Source organism: Caloenas nicobarica, chromosome 2 (assembly GCF_036013445.1).
Source record: "Caloenas nicobarica isolate bCalNic1 chromosome 2, bCalNic1.hap1, whole genome shotgun sequence".
Lineage (NCBI taxonomy): Eukaryota > Metazoa > Chordata > Aves > Columbiformes > Columbidae > Caloenas > Caloenas nicobarica.
The window spans coordinates 117,891,704-117,913,611 of NC_088246.1; the positions used below are offsets into that span (position 1 = coordinate 117,891,704).

General features: G+C 38.4%; 1 protein-coding gene across 1 annotated transcript in view; it reads right to left on the minus strand.

Moving 5' to 3' along the window:
- The window catches only part of CDH2 (cadherin 2), a 116,592-nt gene that overhangs the window by 13,876 nt on the left and 80,808 nt on the right, over positions 1-21,908 (minus strand). The window contains 9 exon segments of the mRNA XM_065627310.1: positions 5,900-6,039; positions 7,903-8,136; positions 8,460-8,693; positions 9,925-10,067; positions 11,459-11,715; positions 13,968-14,153; positions 14,517-14,654; positions 19,060-19,232; positions 20,306-20,450. Of these exon segments, the coding sequence (XP_065483382.1) occupies positions 5,900-6,039; positions 7,903-8,136; positions 8,460-8,693; positions 9,925-10,067; positions 11,459-11,715; positions 13,968-14,153; positions 14,517-14,654; positions 19,060-19,232; positions 20,306-20,450 (1,650 nt within the window).

Here is a 21,908-nt window from a genome sequence, read left to right on the forward strand (position 1 = left end):
CTGCCATATTGCTTTTCCCATTTTTTTTTATGATAGATGCATCTGGAGTATTACAAGTTAATAATTTTTAAGATAACCAAGAAGCTAGCTTATCTTTTTTAATAATAGAAAAGGTTAAACTCCAGCTGCAGATAAAACACAGTAACACGTGTCAGTTCTAGATAGGATAAAACACAACACAATTTTGTAATGGAATTATGGAAACATTACTTTTTGGACGATGAGATAAAGATTCACCATGGAATGACAGTAATTCCTCCACAGGAGCACTGCATGAGTCACTCATTCAAAAAAAGGAAGTTAATGTCTTAGTAAACAAACACAATCTCCAAAATAACTACTTTCTAATTATCACATTGCATATTCCTAGGAATATCTTAGCAACAATTATTTTATTCATTATTTCATACATTAATGCAATGCAAAATAACAGAAAGTGAGAGTAAGTGATCAGAATAACATCCAGATAGGCTGGTGAAAATAAAAAATAATCAAGTGGATTTATAAAGTTCATCAAGTAGGTAAGGACCATTGTCATGTTTACAACCGAGGTTATGAACAGCACACAAGACCAATGCAATGTTAAGATGTAGGCATACAGAAAGTTATGATAATAATAATTTTTAAAAAATCAAAGGATTATGCAATTAATTTTTATCAATGACACACAAATGCTGGAATAAAGCTACCCCTTCTATAAAGGAACAATTTTTGCTTAGAATTTAGATCCTGTACACAAAAAATGAACCATTATGCTTTTATTTTTAATGCTATTATCACCTTTAAAATAAATTCTATTTTTTTCTGTATATATATGCGTAATAAAAACATGACAAAAGCAAGCTATTGACTAATGTATGAATACACTTGTAAGAAAAGGTGATGTAAAAAGGAACAAGCAGAATCGGTACAAAGAATAACGCTTTGAATAGGAGTAAAATAATTGCATTAGAAACTCTGGTGCTGAAGAAATCTGAGAGCAAGATTAAAATACAGGTTCAAAAGAGCTGATGTGCAATACTTTCAAAGCATACCACCCATTTCCTTGTGCAACTTGCTTCAACTGGACCACCTGTGTGAGCAAGTACTACTAAAATTCAGAAAACACGACAGAAGTGGGCTCAAAAGAGATGAGAAGATCATCTTCTGCAATGAGATGTATACAAAAGCAGTTCAATAGAAAAAAAATGTATCACAGTTATCAGGTTGACATATGCTGCATGTATCCCAGTTGAGCACTCACTGCCTTGTTGTAAATCACACAAATGGCATGAGATATGTGATAAAAATGAATTAGTGATGCTTATGGGCTGTGATCTGCTATGCGTGTGAACCGTGCTGAAAATATGTGCTAAGTGTTTTAACACTCAGCCAACATGAGGTTTTGGTATTTAGAACTGAGAACAGTGTTACAAGCTAGGAGCACATCATGTCAGGGAAGAATATCCATCATTTGTATCTCGTACCTCCCGTCCACTAAAGAACTACAAGCTCTAGATCATGCAGTCCATTAATAATCAAGACAGTCACTACCAGCTTCATAATTTGTAATTAAACTAGGTACATCTATTTCAGAATACAGCAAACCGTAGTGTGCCATCCCCTCAAAACTGCTGGGTTAAACATTCAGGTGGAATTTTAAAAAGCCTCAAAGCAAACCAAAAAATTCCACACCACTTACCCCCTCCCCAAACCAGTAACCAAACCAGTCCCACTGACTTCTGTGGAATGATGCTGACTTAAAACCTCTCATGGCCCAGCCCCTGTAAGTCAGGTAGCCAAATTCTTAAACAAAATCCTGAGAAGAATTACAGACTTGTTATCTGGAATACCTCTACCCTCTCTCCTTCCTCTCTTGTCCCCAGCTTCTGCTAGTACAGTGATCCTTCCTGATACCAGGAAAAAGTGTTTCTGCCTGGACAACCAGTGCTATACAGCTTTCAGACCCAGTTTTTCAGCCCAATTTCTGAAAAACAGAAGTTCAGGTGAAAACAATCCAGAACATTTCTGCTGTTCACAACACTCTTCAGTGGGGAGCAGATTGACTTCATTTACGACCCACAACTCAAGAGCGTTTCTGGCTTAGGGAATTAAAAGCGTTTTTCTCAGCTGCTGTGGAGATCACATGACCCTGTGTACATCATGTCAGGCTAGAGGAAGACTATGAATCATTCAAGAACCTTAATTTTCTTTACAAGCATCCAGTCTATCAGAGTGAACAAAGCAGGCCAAGATGGTCTCAGATGGGATTAACAGGAGACCTTCACAATGGAATAAACTGCTCTTTTATGAGAGACTTCACATCATAATTCCTTGGAAATGCTAGCACAGGAGGGGAAAAAAAAAAAAAAAAGGCCAAGCACCAAGCAGGAATCCCACCTTGTTGCTGACAGCTGCTATGACTCAGACAAACTAGCTGGAATTCGGAACTCATCAAATTTGTTGCAGGAGACATTACTCTGATAGCATGTACAAAGATTTGGAAAGGAACATGCTGAGCATGCTTTAGGTGTTTCTGGGTCTGCTGTGACAGCTGAGAAATGCAACTGCATAACTTCCAAATAAATAAATAAACATACCCTCTCAAATAAATAAACTACTCCAAAAGCAAAACCACAAGTCTAAAAGTAGTTTGGTTCAGGATGTAAAGAATCCTAAGTTCTAGCCCTTCACGCCCTGCCAGCCATGTCTTCAAGTCACCTAAACATCTGAGATAAACAAGACATATGAGGCCACACGGGGTAAACCTTCCAAGTATTCACCCAGAAAAGCAGATGATTGTAAAAAGGTCTAAGTAATTTGCTTGCTATAAATAGAAGTAAGTAATTTTAAAAGGTACAGATTATGAAAATATCTGAAGCTTCTAAAGTACTGTTTTCACTGAGATTCACATGAAGATTTGAGCATTCTCTTCTATTTTGCTGCATGAGATGCACCTTGGGATGGATGGTTCTGTGTTTGAGTCACCTTGTGCACTGCCTTCTACTGAAACTGCTTGTTCAATCAATCCTGGTGGTTTTGGGGAGAGTGCACCATAAAAAGTTAATATTGACGTATTTTCCTCGGTCATTTGCTGACGACTTGTGGATGCAAGGTTGACATGAAAGATTTTTTTCTTGATTTTAATAGAACAGTGGCAGTTTTATCCTATGAGGCCTCATTCTGAAAATAGATTTATGATAGCAGTCTCGTGCTTTTTTAGAACACTTCAGCTTTGACACTTTAATGCTTACTTTAACTTTGACAAAAATCCAAAGACTTTTATGGCCAATGCCTTTTGCCCACAATGTTCTGCACACAGCTTTGCCCGTACAGTACTTTGCGGAGCCACGGTTTGCAAAAATGAGATTACTACTTGTAAGGAACTTGTTGGGACATTTCAAAAGCTTAGCATTCCAAGTTCTTAAATCTCACATAAAATGCGTGCAAAACGAAATAAAACCCAAGCAAATACAATCCTCCCTCTTTCCCCTGGGCACAGGAGGTGAGGGAGCAAGGAGGAAACCAAGAAGAAATGAACCCAGGAACTATTATCATCTAGTTAAGCATCAGTGGAAATTAGATTTAACAAAACGTCAAAACAACAGAAAGTAAAATCATCTCCCGGAAAAGCAAGACAGAACTTATTTCCATTATCCATTGTAGACAGAAAATTAAGTGCCTACCTGAAAGGTTTCTGCTCTCTTTTCAGCCATTCTGGACAGCAACAAATTCTTAACTTTGGAGCTGTGGGAGAACCTACCCCTTTTTGCCTACACAGTGGTCTAAAACTCTCGCTACAGAAGTGGTTATAAAAACTTGCTATACTTTGTATGAGCTTTTATTTTCTCTTCCTGCAATGTTTGTTACGTTTGGAATGTATAAAGACACTTTAGATCCTCAGACACTATGGTCTACTGCTGACTGGATCAGGAAAGGGACCAGAGAACCTGCACCATGTCGCTGGCAGCTCAGATAATTAATTTGCAACAGCGGCCTTAAAATTTGTCTTAAGAAATCAAGCAGGGGATTTGTGGCTCAAAATCATTAAAGTTTCTATAAAGCCCTTAAACCTCGCCATGTCTAGGTGCTTCCTCTGCTCACTGTGAGAGGAAATGACCCTAATTTCACATTTCTTACCATTTTATTGCTACTCCACCCACTGGGAGTTTTTCCTTTCATTGCATACAGTACGCTCATTCAATGCTGGTGAAAGGCTGCATTTACGGATGGTTTACATCCTGCTAATCTTTACAGCATTCACACAATGTTACCTCCCTACTGTACTACCCTGACCATACCTCTCACAAAGACAGCACTTTCACTGGAGAGGAGCACAGTACAAGCTGGACAGAAGTGACTTCAGCACCATTTATAAACTATTTAGTATTTTACTCTCATTATACCCTGTTACAACTATGCTTAAAGCTTCTGATCTGTAGCTCAACCTCTCCCAACACTACTCTAGCATCACCTACGACTTTCCAATTAACAGTACATGCGCTCTGAGAACCTTACTGCCTGTGTCCTGAGGGTTGTGTGGACAACAATTAAAAATCATTTTAAAAAAAACCACATGAAAATTGCTAAACAGATCCTCCAGAGACTTGTGGGTGAAGAAGAGCTGGGTGTATGTGAACTGGAAAATTAGTTCTCACAGGACTGAGTTTTCCTGATATTTTTTAAACATGTAACTCTTCCATGCAATAACAGATGTACAAACAGGATGCAATTCTTGTATTCAAACTATCTGTGTACAAACAACTGGGATACATACACAGACTCAAAGGGTTGTCATCAATTTATTCAGTAACATCAGCAATTTTCCAAAACTGCATAAACTGAAGTTTCCTTTGTAAATTGCTTAAAAAGAGTTACACGGAAAAGCCAGGAAGTAGAACAGTACTTGGGGAAATGTAGGAAACATGGAAATTACTAAGTGGAAGACAAATTTCAGACAAACAAACAAGAAGAGGGAAGCTATAAATATCTGTACCAGTGAAGGGAGACACTTCTCAGACAACTCAAGTGCCGGATGACTGTGACTGGGGACATGTGGAAGAATTACACTTAATTTTTCAAGGCTTTTTACTGGAAAATTTCCTAGGCTCTATTATACGCACTGTTCCCTTCATAATTATTACAATTCTACCACTAATAATGTGGATAAGTCTAGTGTTTGTCATGTTCATAAAGCACTTAATGAACCTCCTCTGAAGGAAGGAAATTGCACTGCTTGGAAATTCACTGACTTGGAGAGAGAGGGAAACACAAGCTATTCTTAGCATATACACATCACTCCTAGTCCTCTGACTTATCAGCACTGGTTCAACCAGAGGTGACATGAGAGTAAATGCATATGGCACCTGCCTGGGAAGGTATTTGAATGAACACAGATGTGCCCTGACAGCTACTTGTAACATAAATACTTTCCAAGCTGAAATCCCTGTAGTGGCCAATCTGTCAATAGCCAACATTACTGTATATCTAGAAAGGCATTCACCCACCACTAAAAAAAGGTCGTATTTGGAACAGACTATATTAGGGTACTCTGCACTGGTGATTATGTACAACAGGATCTCAGACAAGGAGTGAAGAAGGTTTACAAACTGTAATGAGAGTGGAAATTAATTTTCATTTAAATATAACAACCTTAGTTGGAATATGGGCAGAATGCTGTCACTGCAAGTGGACAAGATACTGGTTTTATATCTCAGCCAAAAGGCAAGCAATTGGTATTTCTGGAACTGCAAAAAATACCAGGAGAAAGCAATGTTATAGTTCAGGTTTTTAAAATATTACTCAGTGCCTTCAGTATTTCATGCAATAATTAGCTACCTATCATAACATGCCACTGGAACAAAATAAAGTGCAGAGTGAAGTGCAAATCTTTACGTAAAAACCATTAATCATTCCTCACCTGATCTTCTTCTCCACCACCTTCTTCATCGTATTTCAGAATGTTGTCCCTCACATCATCTTCTGGATCAATCAAGAGCTGCTTTGCCTGACGTTCTTTATCACGGCGTTTCATCCATACCACGAACATTAAAACTAAAACTACATTGCAAAAAGAGAAGACAAAACCACATTTTGATTCTAAAGTAAAGCCATGGAAAATCGTACATATTTAACACCAGGATGAAAAAAAAAGAAAAAAAAAGGAAAATAAAGAAAAAAGGAAATAAAGAGAGAGAAAAGAAAAAAACAGAAAAAGAGGAAATAGAAGAAAAAAGATGAAAAGGAAAAAAAGGGAAAAAGAGAGAAAAGGAAAAGAAAGGGGAAAAAAAAGGGGAAAAAAAAGGAAAAACAAATAAAAAAGCCAAGAATGTTGGCTTTAACTGTTCTGGATGTGTTTGGTTCTTTTAAATAAAAAAAAATTCATAGAAGGCAGCTTAAGCAAAAGATGTTTAAACTCAGGCTACTAGAGGCAATTTGATTTGGAAATCAATCACATATTCAAGGTCGTAAGTCACAAATCCATCCCATATCTGCAAAATAAACTTGTCATGAAAAGAAGAAAGAAAGGTCAAGCTTCATACACCACTGGATTCAGAAGGGAATCTCTCCAGTAGTGGCAAGAATTCTGAAAAACTATATTATTTAGATTTTTTTTCTGCTATGTCCCAATAATGTATAGCAATTTATACAGTTTAAGTAGTTTTGATGTTTGAACATCACCAAGCTTTGGTCATTTTGGCATGCAGCTCAGCAGTCCATGAGAACAGACCATATTGTTGTCTAAGTTTAGATTCATGTTTAGAAGGAAGATGAATCTAGACTGAGGAAAATACAATGGCATTTAGAACTATATCTTGTTAATCTTTAATCTTAACAATTTAAAGTTATACTGTTTACAAACTAGAGCTTGTTAAAGAAAACCAAAAAAGAAACAAAACAGAATAAATGTGAGTAAATGAATTTCTAATACAATAGGCATGTTTCCAATTACAATCATCTTAATGGAAAGAAGTTCCAATGTATCTAGAATGTCAATACATGAAGAATATCTTAAATGATTTGATAGTTTCAATAAGGCTCTGTTAATTCAATATCTAACATTTTAAGAGTATTTTGTATCAGGAAAATAACTGTACTGCACTTGTGTACAGCCATGGGCTTAGGCAGGCCCAAATACTTTTTTTTTTTTCCTCCCCAATTACCCCTTTCCATCATTTTGTATGTTCTACACTGGTGCTCAGCATACTCTGAACAGATTAATCCCTTCCTTGTGTTCCACCACAATCAGAAATCATGTGTAGGAGAGCTAGCATCTAATTTACTACACTGGACAAACACTTAGTCATGATGTTTAGTCATTGCCCCTATTGAATGAACTTGACACAAAAATAAAATACTAGCACAGCTTTATTTAATACTTATACACACATGCACATGTCTGTTCCTGCATGGCTGCCTGCTTGTCAGGCCTTAGATGAAGGGCTATGATATATTACTTTCCAAAATCATTGAATAGCCTATTTACGTTAATCTGAAGCACAACAGTAGTAACACCAGAGCACTCCCTAAAGGCACCATTACCCACTGTGGGTGGCATCAAATCACATGGTACCAGAACCACAAGAGAGACCAGATGGTCTGGGGGATACTCACACCTTCAACCTGGTCACTCGCTGATGCAGCATAACAAGTGCCCATGGGCATAGATGGAAAACCTCTTTCGCAAATCCACTGTGCGGCTTAACTGCCATGCAAGTGCTAGTTATGATCTGTGTCACAGACTTCTAATCATTTACTGTCAGAAAGTTTTCATACTTGTCCAAGACATTAAACTAAGCAGCAACAACTCTTGGACTTTAGCCTTTAATCACTGCCCTGTCTTTGTTAAAGTACATGGGACTAAAACTTAAGATGGTACTTGCAAAAGAAAAAGAGTTAGAATTAAGAGATCTATCTACTTACTGAGCAGGATGATGATACAAAGCAGAATCGCAATGATGGCACCAGTGCCCAGCCCTGTGCCAACAATCCGGTCAACGTCAGTGCAGTCTCCATTTATGTCACATTGGCAAACTTTCACTTTCAGCACAGAAGTGCTGGATGCATGTGGATTTCCAGAATCTGTAATTACTATGGGCACATCGTAGATACCAGCCTCCAGGAACCTGATCCTTAAAGAGAGCTGGGCATGATCACCTGTGTATGAAAATAAGGCACTGGTTAAAAAGTAACGTACTGCTCATGTGGGTTTAAAACAGTATTGGCAAAAATGGCTCATCTTTGAGCTCTGCATTAACTTAATTGTTCAACCCACTACATGACACCCAGGATAACTGACTTCTTCATCACTGTGAAGATCTTTACTTTCTTAAAATTTCTTGTTCTTGCTTACACTAAGGTGCTTTCCTATTCACGTTAACCAAATTGATGTATGCTGCAAAATAACACCAAGATAGAATACAGAAAAGCATAAGCAATAGTTGCTTTAAAATGATTAAGACTTCTAGAGTGTTAATTACCACTAATTCGCACAATAGTCCAATTCCTCTTAATGCTAGCAGGTGTGTCAGGCAGCTCAAAGGCAAAGGGGCCTGCATTTGGATCTATGTCGGGGTCTACAGCAGTGATGTTAATAGCGTTAGGCTGTAGTGTTTCACAAGTCGTGGCTTCTTTCGGGTTCACTTGGGGGGCATTATCATTGATGTCCAGCAGGTGTATCTGAAGCGTGCCAGTTCCGCTCATCGGGGGGATTCCTTAAAGAAAAGAAAACGGTATTGAGCCTGTTTTCAGTTGGAAAGTTACTTAACTGAAATCATACCAACACTTTTCATTTACCATGTAAATGTGTTCACCCAGCTTTGGGATTCTGTCTTTACCAAGCCAATCTAACACTGTCACTGCTTTTGCTAACACACAAATTCTTATGTAGTCTGTCCTCGCAAAAACTGCCCTACTTAGCAAGAATCAGCAAATAACTGCAGATCCCCAGAACAGGGACTCAATGACTTTACTGACTAGACAGCCAGCTCCTCTCCAGACACAGTCCACACTGAATGCTTCAGAGAAAAAGGTGCAAAATTGGGACAGTTTATGCTCTGAATAAATTATTTTATAACTTTGAAGACTTATGATCATCCTTTACTACAGTGCACTACTTAAATTCTTTTTAATGCTTACTTTCAGTATGCTACTTCTAGACATTCTTGCTATCCATATCAAACGTGTGATGCTGCCATAAACCTTGCTAAAGTCACACATTTATGTGAACATGTGGCACTGAATTTCTCAGTATAATTAGCAATAGTTCTCATTCCACCACCCCCCCCAATCTTCCAATTCTATTTAACTTTGTTCTCCAGAACAGAGCCAGAAGGGCAGAAGTAGTTGATCTAGGTTTGTTATACTGTATCAGTTTGCAAAATTTTACCATTTGTCTTGTTTCCAAAGTAAATAACCCCAGTGCTTCAGTTTTCCCCTCTAACGAGAGAACGTTCCTGACTGCACCTATCTTGCTGGTATCAGCTATAAACAGTACAGCACTCCAGCCAAACTCAAAGGACTTGTTTCTGAGCAGTGACTGTTAATTGTCATTAACCAACTGACAACGAAAAGACACTTTTCCCTCTCCCGTGCTGTAGCCTGAATGTGGAAAAACACAGTACCTCTCCCTCAACACATGGCTCCCCATAAAGTCCACTCACGCTGTGCAGTCACCCAGCCTACTGCATTCCGGTGCAGGTTTTGTCAGTTTTCTGTAAACTTGACTAATGCATTGTAACTAAACGAGTGCCTTTCTTCAATCACATAAAATTATTTTTCAGCCCATTTCCCAAGTAGCTCTGAAACATACAAAGTCTGACGCTAACACAGACTTCCAACTGGATGTACTCTAATAGCATTTTGTTTACTGTGCCAGTAAAACTGAATGCCATACAACTAGAAAGAAGAAAACATTTTGAAAACATATACAATGTTGATACATACCATTATCAGAAGCAAGAAACGTTGCATTGTACATATTGTTTTGCACATATATTGACTCTCTGTCCAAAACAGCTGTAGTAGTTATTTGCCCATTAACAGGGTCAATTTTCAGCCAGTTTGCAGGATCTGAAAGTTTTGAGTACCTGTGTATTTGATCATAAGACGTGTTATTTTTCTGCCAACATAAATACTGACAACAAAGACAGGATTAGTATTTTAATTTGGGGTTTTTTTTAAATCATATTTGGAATTTGGAGACAATAGTTCACAAATTTCCATGTATTTATCCTTCTTGCTAAAATTCTTGAAAACACATTAAAAACAGTCCTACATTTAGATTCTTGAAGTACCCTGCCATGTAAGTTAATCATTCAGTTACCATAAGCTACATAACATTCATATTCAGAGTCAATTAAAGTACTTCATTAAGGACCCCTCTTGCTTTTTCTCTACCTACAGAGCTGTTCATACCAACTTTTATCTTAGCAGAGTGCTGACAGCAGGAGAGAAGTAACAATGGATGAAGAGTGTTAGAGCAGCACTAACTCACATTATTCTAGCACTTGCAATATTATTTAATTTTTTAGAGGCCTCAGTTTTACCGCATGCTTCTCATCTTAATTTGAAAGAGAAGTGTCTTTCAAAATCATCCTTTTGTCTCATCAGTTTGCCCTTTGACATTAACCAAGTGCAAACTATCTTAGGTCATTAAAAAAGTATATATCCTGAAGCCCTTATGCTATCATGTCTATGATGGTTATGTCCAGAATGAGCAAAATATTAGCAATAGTTAGCCAAAATAGAAAATAAAATTGTAAGAACCTTGATATTGAAAGGAAAGACAGAAAGTTAGTTCTGGAGTTTCCTCCGCATGACTTAAAAAAGCTGTTGGATAGGCTAGGAACCCAAGTTCTGGCCCAAGGCTATTCACTGTGCTTTAGCTTTGTAGTCAATGACCATGTGTTAAACGAGGTATACGAAAATATGCTTCAACATTTCCATATTATATCCTCTTTGCTCTTCTCATTTAGCATAGTTTTACACATTAGACAAATTATGATCAAATTACAATCATAGCTATCAGTACAAGAGTTCACAGATGGGCAACAACGGTACTTTGTATTGCTGGAGAATAAATGAGAATAAAACTCTTAAAATTTGGTCAACAATCTGATGCCGTTTTGCTGCCATATCAAAAGTATTGGTTAATTTAAATTGCAAATGATCTTAGTTCACACAAGCATGTGCCTGCTCTGACTGAATTTGCTGGGATGCCATGTAACACAGGTGCATAACTTCATTCTACCTTGATGAAGTGAGACTTAGCATTAGAAGATGACCTAGTTTACACATGTATGAATGCTGGTCAGCTGACCTTCCCTACAGTCAAAAATCCCTTTAAAGAGAGCTGCACGGGAGGTATTGGTATGGTAAATGCGGTCATCTCATATACAGTCTCTTTGCTCCTTTACCCATTCTATAACACAATTATTGCATTTTAAGTATTAAATAACTGTAAAATGTTTATACAGACCTCAGAGAGGTTTGCTGCATGTAACGATCTGGGTCCTGAGCAGTGAAAGTTGTCAACATGCTACCAGCTAGTAGCCCTTCTTCTTGACGTATAAGCTTAGGGTTTGGAACAAAATATGGGCTCTCATTCACATCGATGACTGTAATAGACACAGTTGCTGTTGACTGAGGAGGATGCTGAATCCCCTTAGCCAAAGGCACTTGATTTTCCGCGGCTACAGTGAGCACGAACATCCTGTTGGTCTCGAAGTCAATAGGCTGGGAAAAGCAAAGAGCAGGAAGTGTTAACATTGATTCAGAATAAAGCACTTTAAAGCACATTTTTAAACATCACTTGTAGCGCTTTTCTCAAAAATGAGCACAGATCCTAAAGACAACTTAATCAATGTAACACCTCAACACAAGACTGAGTTTAGGTTTTGCTTAGCACCTGCAGCAGTTTTGAAGTCAGAACAGCTAGAAACCTTGTAATTCTTGGATTTAACTTACTCCAGTACTGCCATTAGCAGTAACTGAGGAAACAAGTAGTTTAATCAGAAGATGATGTAGAAACTCCTAGCTTTGTGCCAGGCACTCACATGAGCAGATGTGCCTCCTGAGGAAAGAAACCTGTCTCCCTCTATTATGACGAAGGTTTCCTTCAAACAAGATTATGTCCGTATCTAGCTCCATAGATCAGAGATTCCCATGCTCTTAATGTTTCACTAGAAAGACTTTATAATCCCAGCTAATTCCACCGCTGGTATACTGACAGCTCCCAACTTCACAGTCCAGACGACCTTCAGTTTGGGGACTTCTTCGCCGAGCCACAAGTCCAATTTAAGGAGAAGTAAAACCATTCTGAGGCTAGAGTTCCTCTGTCGTGCTGCACAGGGGTGAAGCATTCCCCAAGACCTGATTTGCCTTAGCACTATGCATTGTACTCCTTGCACTGATTCCAGACTTCAAGGAATCCTGTATCTTACAGGGGCAGTTGGCATCTGACAGTATGAAGTCAGTGACAAGAGACAATCCAATGTTCATTACAGCTTGACAGATCAACTCATTGCACTGCCAATAAAAACTGCAGGCAGGCTTCCAACTCTTCCCATGTCTGGGTGCTTAAAGGAGTGCTGCTGGCTAGGCTGTAGAACTGCCATTTACCACCTCAGGCTGGTTCTCCTGTGCTGTTTAAGAGCCTCTGATTTCAAATAGTATAGCTGGCCCCCTTCTGAAGAGCCCCATCATTCCATTGCATTTGTAGGAAAAAGTTCCTTTCCAATAAGGCACCCGCATGCTGCTACCCTGTTGTTAAACCAGGTCAGATGTAGTAAAGCACTGAAATACTCTGGCAGTAGAGGGCATAGAATTTGTTAAAAATAAATTTTTAAGTGAGCAAAGCTATTTCAAACAAGTTAGAGACCTGGAATGTTAGGCTTGTTTCCCTTTATAATACTTTAGTTTAAACCTGTGCATTTTTAAAATTCACTTTTCCAGACGTTTCTAGTTTGATACCATTCCTGGGTCTGAATAAGATGCTTATGTGCCTAATCACAAAGCACAGACACTCACATAATTCTTGCTGGAAGACTGCAATATAACAATTGGTACCTCTGGGGAAGTGCAGTTATAGAACAGACACAGTTCTTAAAAAAAAAAAAACCCTAGTGTGAATTACCACTATAGCGGTAGAAAAATTGTACGTTTTTATCACCTAGATACTGAGAAGATTAAAAAAAAAAAAAAAAAAAAAAAGGAAAAGAACTAAGGAAAAAAAAAAAAGTGAATGTTTAATTTCCAAATGGGAACACTGGCATCTCACACTTGACTTCGTAAGTGGATCAGCCAAAACCAGAACAGGCCAACTCAGACACAAGACACTTATCAGAGGGCCATGAGGAAAGATGGCTACTGCCTAGGCTGGTTTAATTATAGAACAACACTGTTATTATCACTTGAAATAAGTTACCCCTCAACACAGAGCTGTGTTGGCTAGAGAATGAAGACAGACTGGTTATTCTATAAAAGGTATTTAAATACGGTTTTAAAAATAGCCAGTCTTTAAAAGCACCTTGTAGAAGTAGCCTCCCATTTATCACTTTTTCCTGATTGTGCCTTGACTGCCTATATCTGTTCCTTAATGGAAACATGTTGACATAAAAACCGCAGACAACTAGCATGACTACCAAAGGAGGCCAGGAGGTAGGAAGCTGTTCCTTTATACTAGCAACAAATACTAAACAAGTGCTTTTTCACAGACTAACTTATATGTTTTGGCAAATAAAGCTTCAAAATCCGTCATTTTCAACCACCTCGCCTGATTTTAAAAACTGATCGGCTGGAATACTATTGATAGCATAAGCAAGAAAATGCTCCGACAGATGGATGACTTACTTCCACAAGACAGATGGTGCCTGTCCATTTTGCTGTCCAGACTCCTGCTGGCTTCAGGAGGTCACATTTTTCCCTCCTCAGTGGTCTCCCACTTACACCATCTTTGCTTAATTCTCTGAAGCACAAGCATCTCTTACCTTCACAACCGTCACCAGCCCATCATTGCTATTGGGATCAGTCAGGATGGTAAATCGACCTGTTGGGTCTCCTCCGGTCATTCGATACATCGCATTCCACGCAGGCGTGTGGGGCTGGTCTTTATCTGTTACCGTCAGATTTGCTACGATCACATCCACCCTGTTTTCTGGTACTTCCCCGTAGAACTAGGGAAAAAAGGAGAAAACATTTTACCTCAGCTGCAGAGGCATGGAAGAGCCATGCCATACTGAACATTTAATCAATGTTAGGGAGCACATCTCTCTTCACTGGAGCTCTGACAATTTATCTAATGAAGTTTACCTCGGGCCACCCAGAAAACTGATGGTTTTATTCCCTTGTCAGCTTTTGCCTTTTGGCCTAAGCAGAATACCGTATCTAAGGGATATTTGTTCTGCACGTATATCAATCCTGCCTGTCAGTACGCTATTTAATAAGTAATAAATATTTACCATCTGTGAATATAATGAGAAAAGCGTGGAACAGTTATAAATATGCACATTCTTCAGTTACTCCCACCGTGTACTTACAGTCATGGCAGTGAACTCTGGAGGATTGTCATTGACATCTGTCACAGTGATGACAGCAGTTGCTGTGTTTGAAAGACCATATGTTGGGTTTCCTTCCATGTCCGTAGCTTGAATTATTAATGTATATTGTTGTACTTTCTAAAACACAAAATGACATCAACATAAGCTTTAGACAAAACTAACATTACCGCAGGACAGCAGGTGCTTCCGAAATTGCACTTTGCTAAGCAATGGAGCCCATCGTACTGTTTATTCTAGTTAGCATCACCCGAAATGACAGGAGCAAAATTTGTGCCACAGGAACACAGCACCAGGTTGCATCCAGCTATATTGAACTACTGCTTTGTTTTCTTCAAATATCACTGAGATGAAGACAGCCTGCCTGCTTCCTACTCTCAAAATCAAAACCACTTTATACAGTTAATGCTTTTACAACAGATGTAACAATGCTTTTCAAACGGAGGGAAAAAAAAAAAAAAAATCAAGAGTGCAGTTTATCCTGAAACCAGGTAAGCCCTCAAAAGCATTTAAGAGAACCGAGCCAAGGCAGGTTTGTTGGCCAAACAGCCACAACTGCCAAGGTTTTGTTTCAGCCAAGCCCAAGTATAAAACCACTGTTGCAACTTCTTAGGATCTCTATGGAAACCGAAGATGTCAAGGCTAACAGAGACTAGTAAGGGCACTGGTAGAAAGGAGGAGGGAACAACCACAAGGGCTATTTCCAGAAACGTTAAACACCCCGGCCGAACATGGCCGCCCCCTCCCGCCCTAAAGGCCTCCTCTGCGCCCTGCGCTCCGCTCTCCCCTCAGGGCTGGAGCAGGGCCAGGGTTCCCTCAGGCACAAAAAAATGCCCAACGGACACCTGACCTCAGACTGGTGAGCTGCTTAAAACAAAGTCGACAAGGTTGTGTTAAAAAAAAAAAAAAACCACACCTGGAAAGATGTGTTTTGTTTTGAGTTGCTGAGAAGTTGATTTTAACTCATCAACAGTTTCTACCGTGAAAGGCAAATATTGTGCATGATTTTTCATCTATCAGTTTGGTTTCAAATTTACGTCTCTCTGAGACGGGAAATGCAAGGTGTTATCATTCAGTTCTTTCCAAAAGAAAACGCACAAACATAAGAAGCTGCTATTACCTTGAAATATCACTTTCATGAATGGTTTACTAATACTAGCAAAAAACCTTCTGGCAAAATAAAAATACTTAAAGAAAAGCACATTTTTTTCCACTCGGTACCTTATTTTCTCCCACTGCTTAAAGACTGGGGTATATGACAGATGACTTCTCATGGAAAGTGTTTACAAAAATGGACTATGGGTATTGATACACAAAATAAGCAAGGACAATTCCACTGGAAATGTCAAACTTTCTTTCGAGTTTTGGCCAGACACTACGACAGACATCAGAGATCTAATGGTTGTGCACACTCCCAAGCAGCAATTAGCCATTGATTAAAAAAAGCTTTTGAAATAAGCTGTATGAATCTTTATCTCCCACTGAAGATGCTCATGTCCTTTTTCAGAAAGGAACCTGTACAACACACCAAATATGTATTACTCCATATGCATCCCACGGTTCTTTAAAAAAGCAAGACTAATACTCTTTATACAGAAATGCAATATATATGTTTAATAATGCATAATTATGTACACACATTCTGGCTTGGAAAACATACTTGCAAAGTGACCTTCAAAAGGCTTAAATAAATATCCTAAATGTTTCCTTCACGACACCAACAAGAGAAGCAGTGCCAAGGGAATCAAAGAAATACTTTTACCACATTCATGCAGGAAAAAAAATATACATTACTTATTGTGAAGCAATAAAACCTAGAGAAATATTGAAACAAATCTTGCAGCCAGATGATTGTATGTTAGTGAAACAGCAGGTGCTTCTGATTCATCCGGGTCTTAATGCATTGATCCCAAAAAGCAAATTTCATTAAGTAAACTCCATTATTATTACACGGACACTCAACTTCTATACTATCTTCTTATTTAATTCCAACAGCAGAGGCGTACTAGAAACTTTCCCAAAAAAGTGCATAAGCATATATGTGGTTTTGTTTGTTTTTCATACCAAAGATCAACTGCTGGGAATTAAATTTCAGAAATCAACAAGCATACAAACTGGGGGAGGTGGTTCTCCTCTTTTTACTGCGGGCTGAGAAGCAGCCAGGAATAAGTTGTAGAGCATGTGTCAGCAGCCTGCACGGAGACTTCGCAGTAACACACCCGAAAATGAACTGGCAGCTTCAAGAAAGAACGCAGACCACATCAGGTCACATCTTTCCACTTCAACATAAGCCAAATAAAAGAGCACTTCACTGAATTAGCCTCACGTGAGGCAGGAATGTCAGTGTGTAAATTTAAGTACCCTGCCTGACTTCTTTGGCACGTCCAGCAGTAAGGCAGATGTTTTAATGCTGACGTGAATTCCCCAGTGATAGCAGAAGAAATAAGAACAGCTGGATCTCATGAAACTGCAAGTGAAAGACTTTAGTTGAGTCCCCTATCTAAGCAACTCTCCTCCCATGTTAGCATAGATAATGCACTCTGCATGTTAACATAAAATACTAGCAGATGAGAAATACTATTAGAGGAACCACACTTTTTTGAATGCCTACAACACTTACACTTCCATAAATAATGTGCCACATAGTTTAAGAACTGAAAATTGTGCCTAGTATTTTAGAAGTCTAATTAGAGTTTTATAAAGAGAGTGAAGACTTAGAGAAAAGGGTAGAATGGCAGAAGCAGGTAGACCCGCTGAGGTTCCTGGGCAACAATGAACCTTGTGCAACCAGGCACTCCCCAGCCCACTGTCAGAAGACCTGCCAGATTTAGATCTGGCTTTCTAGATTCCTGGTTGTTTTACTTTAATTGACTTTCACAAAATGACTCAGGAAATGAAGGAAGCAGAGAAATGGCTTGGGAAGGAAACCATTTTATCTCATATTAGTCTAATTTAATATTTGAATGATTTAACATTCATCATTAATATTCAACATGTGCAAGAAATGTTTATAAATACTCATTTGGGTATCAGTACAGTGATCCATCAGGAAAACTGATGGCAAATGACAAGCTTTTTCCAGCTGTTAATATGAGACTCTAAGCTCCACAGACAGCTGGTTTCTTCCAAGTTAAATCACTCCAGTACAGCTAGTCACTAAGTAATAAAACTCAAGAGTTATCACTATGTCCTTCTGAAAGTTCACCTGTCAAAGATGACCAAGGGATTTTAAAAACAAGAGCAAAGCTGCCCATCATTCTTTTAATTTAATAGGGCAATACTGTGAGGTTCAGGGTTTTTCTTTTCTCAAATACGTTTTCTTCAAAACCAACTAAAATAGAATGAATGTTGATAAAACTTTAAAAATTAATTGCAATATCTAACAGTTTGTTTAGCAGCTTTCAAACTGAAATGCATCAGAATATCAATAGCCAACCCAGAGCGTCAGAATGTATTTTTCTTCTCCATTTTAAATAAGTATAAGCAAACAGCTAAAAGCTGAACAGCAAATCCAGTTTAAAAAAAACCAAACTCTTCAGATTTAATGAGCTAAAAATGAGGTTAGTAAAACAGAAGTTGAAACAAGACATGTTGAAATAAGATTTGTTTGGATTTTATAGTTTGTTTATAAAATAATGCTTATCTCTGGTGAAGTTTTGAAGTGGTTCAAAAGCACATTTAGTCCATGTTACAGATTTGGAGTTGGGAGGGAAATATTTTTATTCTCACCTCACAGATGGGTGAACCAGAGTACAGGATCTGGCAGCCTCCTTCTCTGGTGATGGGCACAGTGAAGAACTGCCTAGATGGAAAGGGACTTGCCCAGCATGTAGCAGGGAATTACTGACAGTCACTTTTTTTTTTTTTTCCCAAGTTTTTGAATGTGTGTGCAGACCTTGAGACCTATCTATACAGTTTCCAATACTGACTGGTTTATTTCTTAGAAATGTGCTTTTCAAAGTTTAAAATATGTAATATTTTTCCTGGTTTATTTTAATAAGCAAAATTCAGGTCAGTGAATTACTGTAAATTTAGCACACAGCATCCAGACGCTTTCAAATATTTACCACCTCGCTGTGAACAGCAAGAAAGAGGACAAGAGGGAGGACAGAAGCTCTCCTGGAGCTTCCAAAAGAAATACAATGTACAGCCAATTCCATTTTCCATTTAGTCTTTTCCCACAAAGCTCAGCGAGAGGAAAGTGCTGGAGCTGAGGACCACCTCCCATCTCAGCACCCAGGCCGAGCACCTGAGGTTATCATCTGCATCACTCTGCTTCAGTGTATACCTGTTCCTTAAAAGAAAATAGGCTTAGGAACCAAGATCCTTTCCACAAGCACATGGAACCAGGAGCGAATACATGTATGGAACACATGGCTCCAATTTTCATCCCCACGCTAGTTTCCTCTCCAAGGAGAAAGTTCAGACCAGGGAGTGAGAGAAGTATTTGCAAGTTACTAGCAAAAATTGCACTTCTTCACAATATTAAGTACAACCGGGCCGATGGAATTAAGACCTGCCATACCTCTCTGTCAAGCCCAGCTGCTACGGTGATAATGTCACCAGTCTCGTTGTTGATTGTAAACATGTTTGGAGAGGGGCTGCTCGGGGCCTGTGACAAGATCCTGTATCTCAGCATCCCATTCTGTGTATTGGGATCATCAGCATCGATGGCAGTAACAGTCATCACGTAGGTTCCTAGCAGCAGGATAAATAATTGAAGTTTATATAAACAGTTTACTCAGATTACACAAGACCACTTACAAGCATTGGTCAAAGCATGTATTAATATTTCTTTTGGTAAACTCTGCACATTCCTTCTTACTTAAAACAAACTGGTTAAACCTAAGAGTCACCAACAGAGTAATTAAAATACATAAGAGGAGATAAAAATACCTTGTGTTTATAAAATACCAGATCTGCTTTTAACTGAAGAAGCTCCATAAACAATGAAATCCTACAATTCTGCCATAAATAACATTTCTGTAACAACAGAGCTCCTCGCATTTAGATAAAAACTTTATTAATTGGGCCAAAGGAAATATACTTAATTTTCAGAATTCATGCACATACTGATAGTGATTGAAAATCAATGTAAATAATACTCTCTTTCAAAGGTCTTTGAGACGCATGTTCTTTCCATCTCAAATGCCAAGTCAACACTGCAAAGTGAGAAAAAAAACATTTCTTGTGCTAACCTTTCTCAAAAATTCATTTTGCACTACTGACAAATTAAAAAGTGGTTTCAGTCACAGTGCAAACTTTAGTTTGAGCCTATTACAATTTTAATGAGATGTTAACAGCATTTAGCGTTTTCTTGAGAATTTGAATGAAACTGTTTCATTTCAAATCCCAGTGTTTCCAAAGCCTCCGAGATGAGAACTAGAACTGGACCTGCTGATATTTTGGAAGTTTCTTATACCCTGAGCTGTCAATTAAATGAACATCAGTGGCTATCATGAACATAACTGTAAGTACTGTGACACTATAAATAGAATTTTCAAAACCAGGAACCTAAAAGTCATATTCTGGAAGACTTCTCTGTTTCAGTTTATGTACATAATACTTTCTCCTTTCAGAAGTAATTCTACCATGTTAAGAACTGAATTAAAAATAAGGTGAAATAATAAGACAGTATCTGAGACTTTGCTCATCACGTTATTAAGACACCTTTGAAAGTGTTACAAGGTCTGAAGGCACCCCCTTCATCATCCTCAAAATGTTACTGCATACCTTCCCCCAAACATACATTTTGAAAGCCCGTGTATTACCTGGCTTTGATCCTTCAGGGACTGTCCCATTCCAAACCTGATGTAAGAATTCGGGTCTATTGTCGTTCATATCAATGACATTAATAACAATGTCAATAGGATTTTCCACCTGGTTTCCGTTTACATCCACTGCGTGTGCTCTCAGCTACAAAAAATCATTAAAGTATTAAAATTTGCACAAAATACAGGCACAAATAGATACAATAACAGTGACAGGAAGTTTCAGGACAGACATTTTTAGCTCAGTGCATTTTGTTATCTGCCACTGCTCCCTCATATCGACCATTTGAGTCTTCAGGTTGCTAATGGAACTGCTGTTCAGGCTGCTAAACTATTCTAAGTTGCAAATTTACTTCTTTGATTTGCTGAAAATGATTTTGAGTCATGTAATTTCAATTAATACCAATGCCTACTGTCATATACAAATCTTTTTAATAATGACTGTTAGGAAACAGACTCCAGAAATATGCAGATTTATATCAAACGGATAGCAACTTATTAACAATCCACAAGGAATGAACACTGGCATCCCTTCTAAAAATTCTTTACTGATAGCATAGATATTGAATAGACATGAATGCATAGGAAAAGCATACCCGATGATTTATGTTACCTGGAACACCAAGGTAAAGCTTGTGATAAATCACCACCAGTAAACACACTGAAATTCTAGGCTAAAATTAAGCTAAAGTTTATGGACTGAGTTTCAAAGATACTGAGACACTTAAATTTAATGCCCCAATTGTCAAAGAGGACTGAGTAACTACCTTTGACAGTAAGGTTTACCTAAATCATCTTAAATTGGACAGCCAAAAGAAAAAAAAAGGAACACAGTACTTTCTGAAAACATAAACCTTTGTATCCAGGCCAGAGCCTGGCAACTGCTAAGCAAAAGAGCAAGTTTCTCCCATAGCAGTCCTGCTGAAGCCCATTATATCTATACACATATATCTTCTGGCTACAGACCTACTAGAATGGAGCAAGAGGGCATTATTAACTCACCGCTCTGGAAATGACTCATTTAAATGTAAATTCCTAAGTCAGTAAATCTTCAATGCCAATGCCAAATTCTCTGTAAAAATCCTATGGATGTCAGAGCTGCTGTGCTCCCGTGAGAGCCATTCTCCTCACTTTGCCCCAGATGCTCCCTGCTGCCTCCTCTGTTCAGGAGCAGCACTCGAAGGGCTTCCTGGAGCACCAGGCAAGGAATGTTTTAATCCATGATGTGCTGGAAACTCTCACTAGGAGCTGAGAGACTTCCATAACGATTTCAGCACAGCCTCTCAAAAGCAGAGGAAAGTTTTGGTCACAGCCTGGTCTCCCCACTTCCTTCAAACCTTTCTTTTCCACTAATACTGGAATCAGTGGTCTACTCTGGCAATTTCTTTAGAGCAAAGAATATCATTTTCATAAGCTGACAGAGCTAATTTGCAAATCCATTAAAATGCTTAGATTTGCCCCTGAAAATGAAAATTGGTAGGTTATTCTTCCCATCCATTTCTCAAATTGCAGCTGCCGCAATTCTAATAGCAGTCATGTCCTAATTTAAGTTGAATTAAAAGTAAACTTTTGAACAACATACAATACAGTGGAGACTGTGATC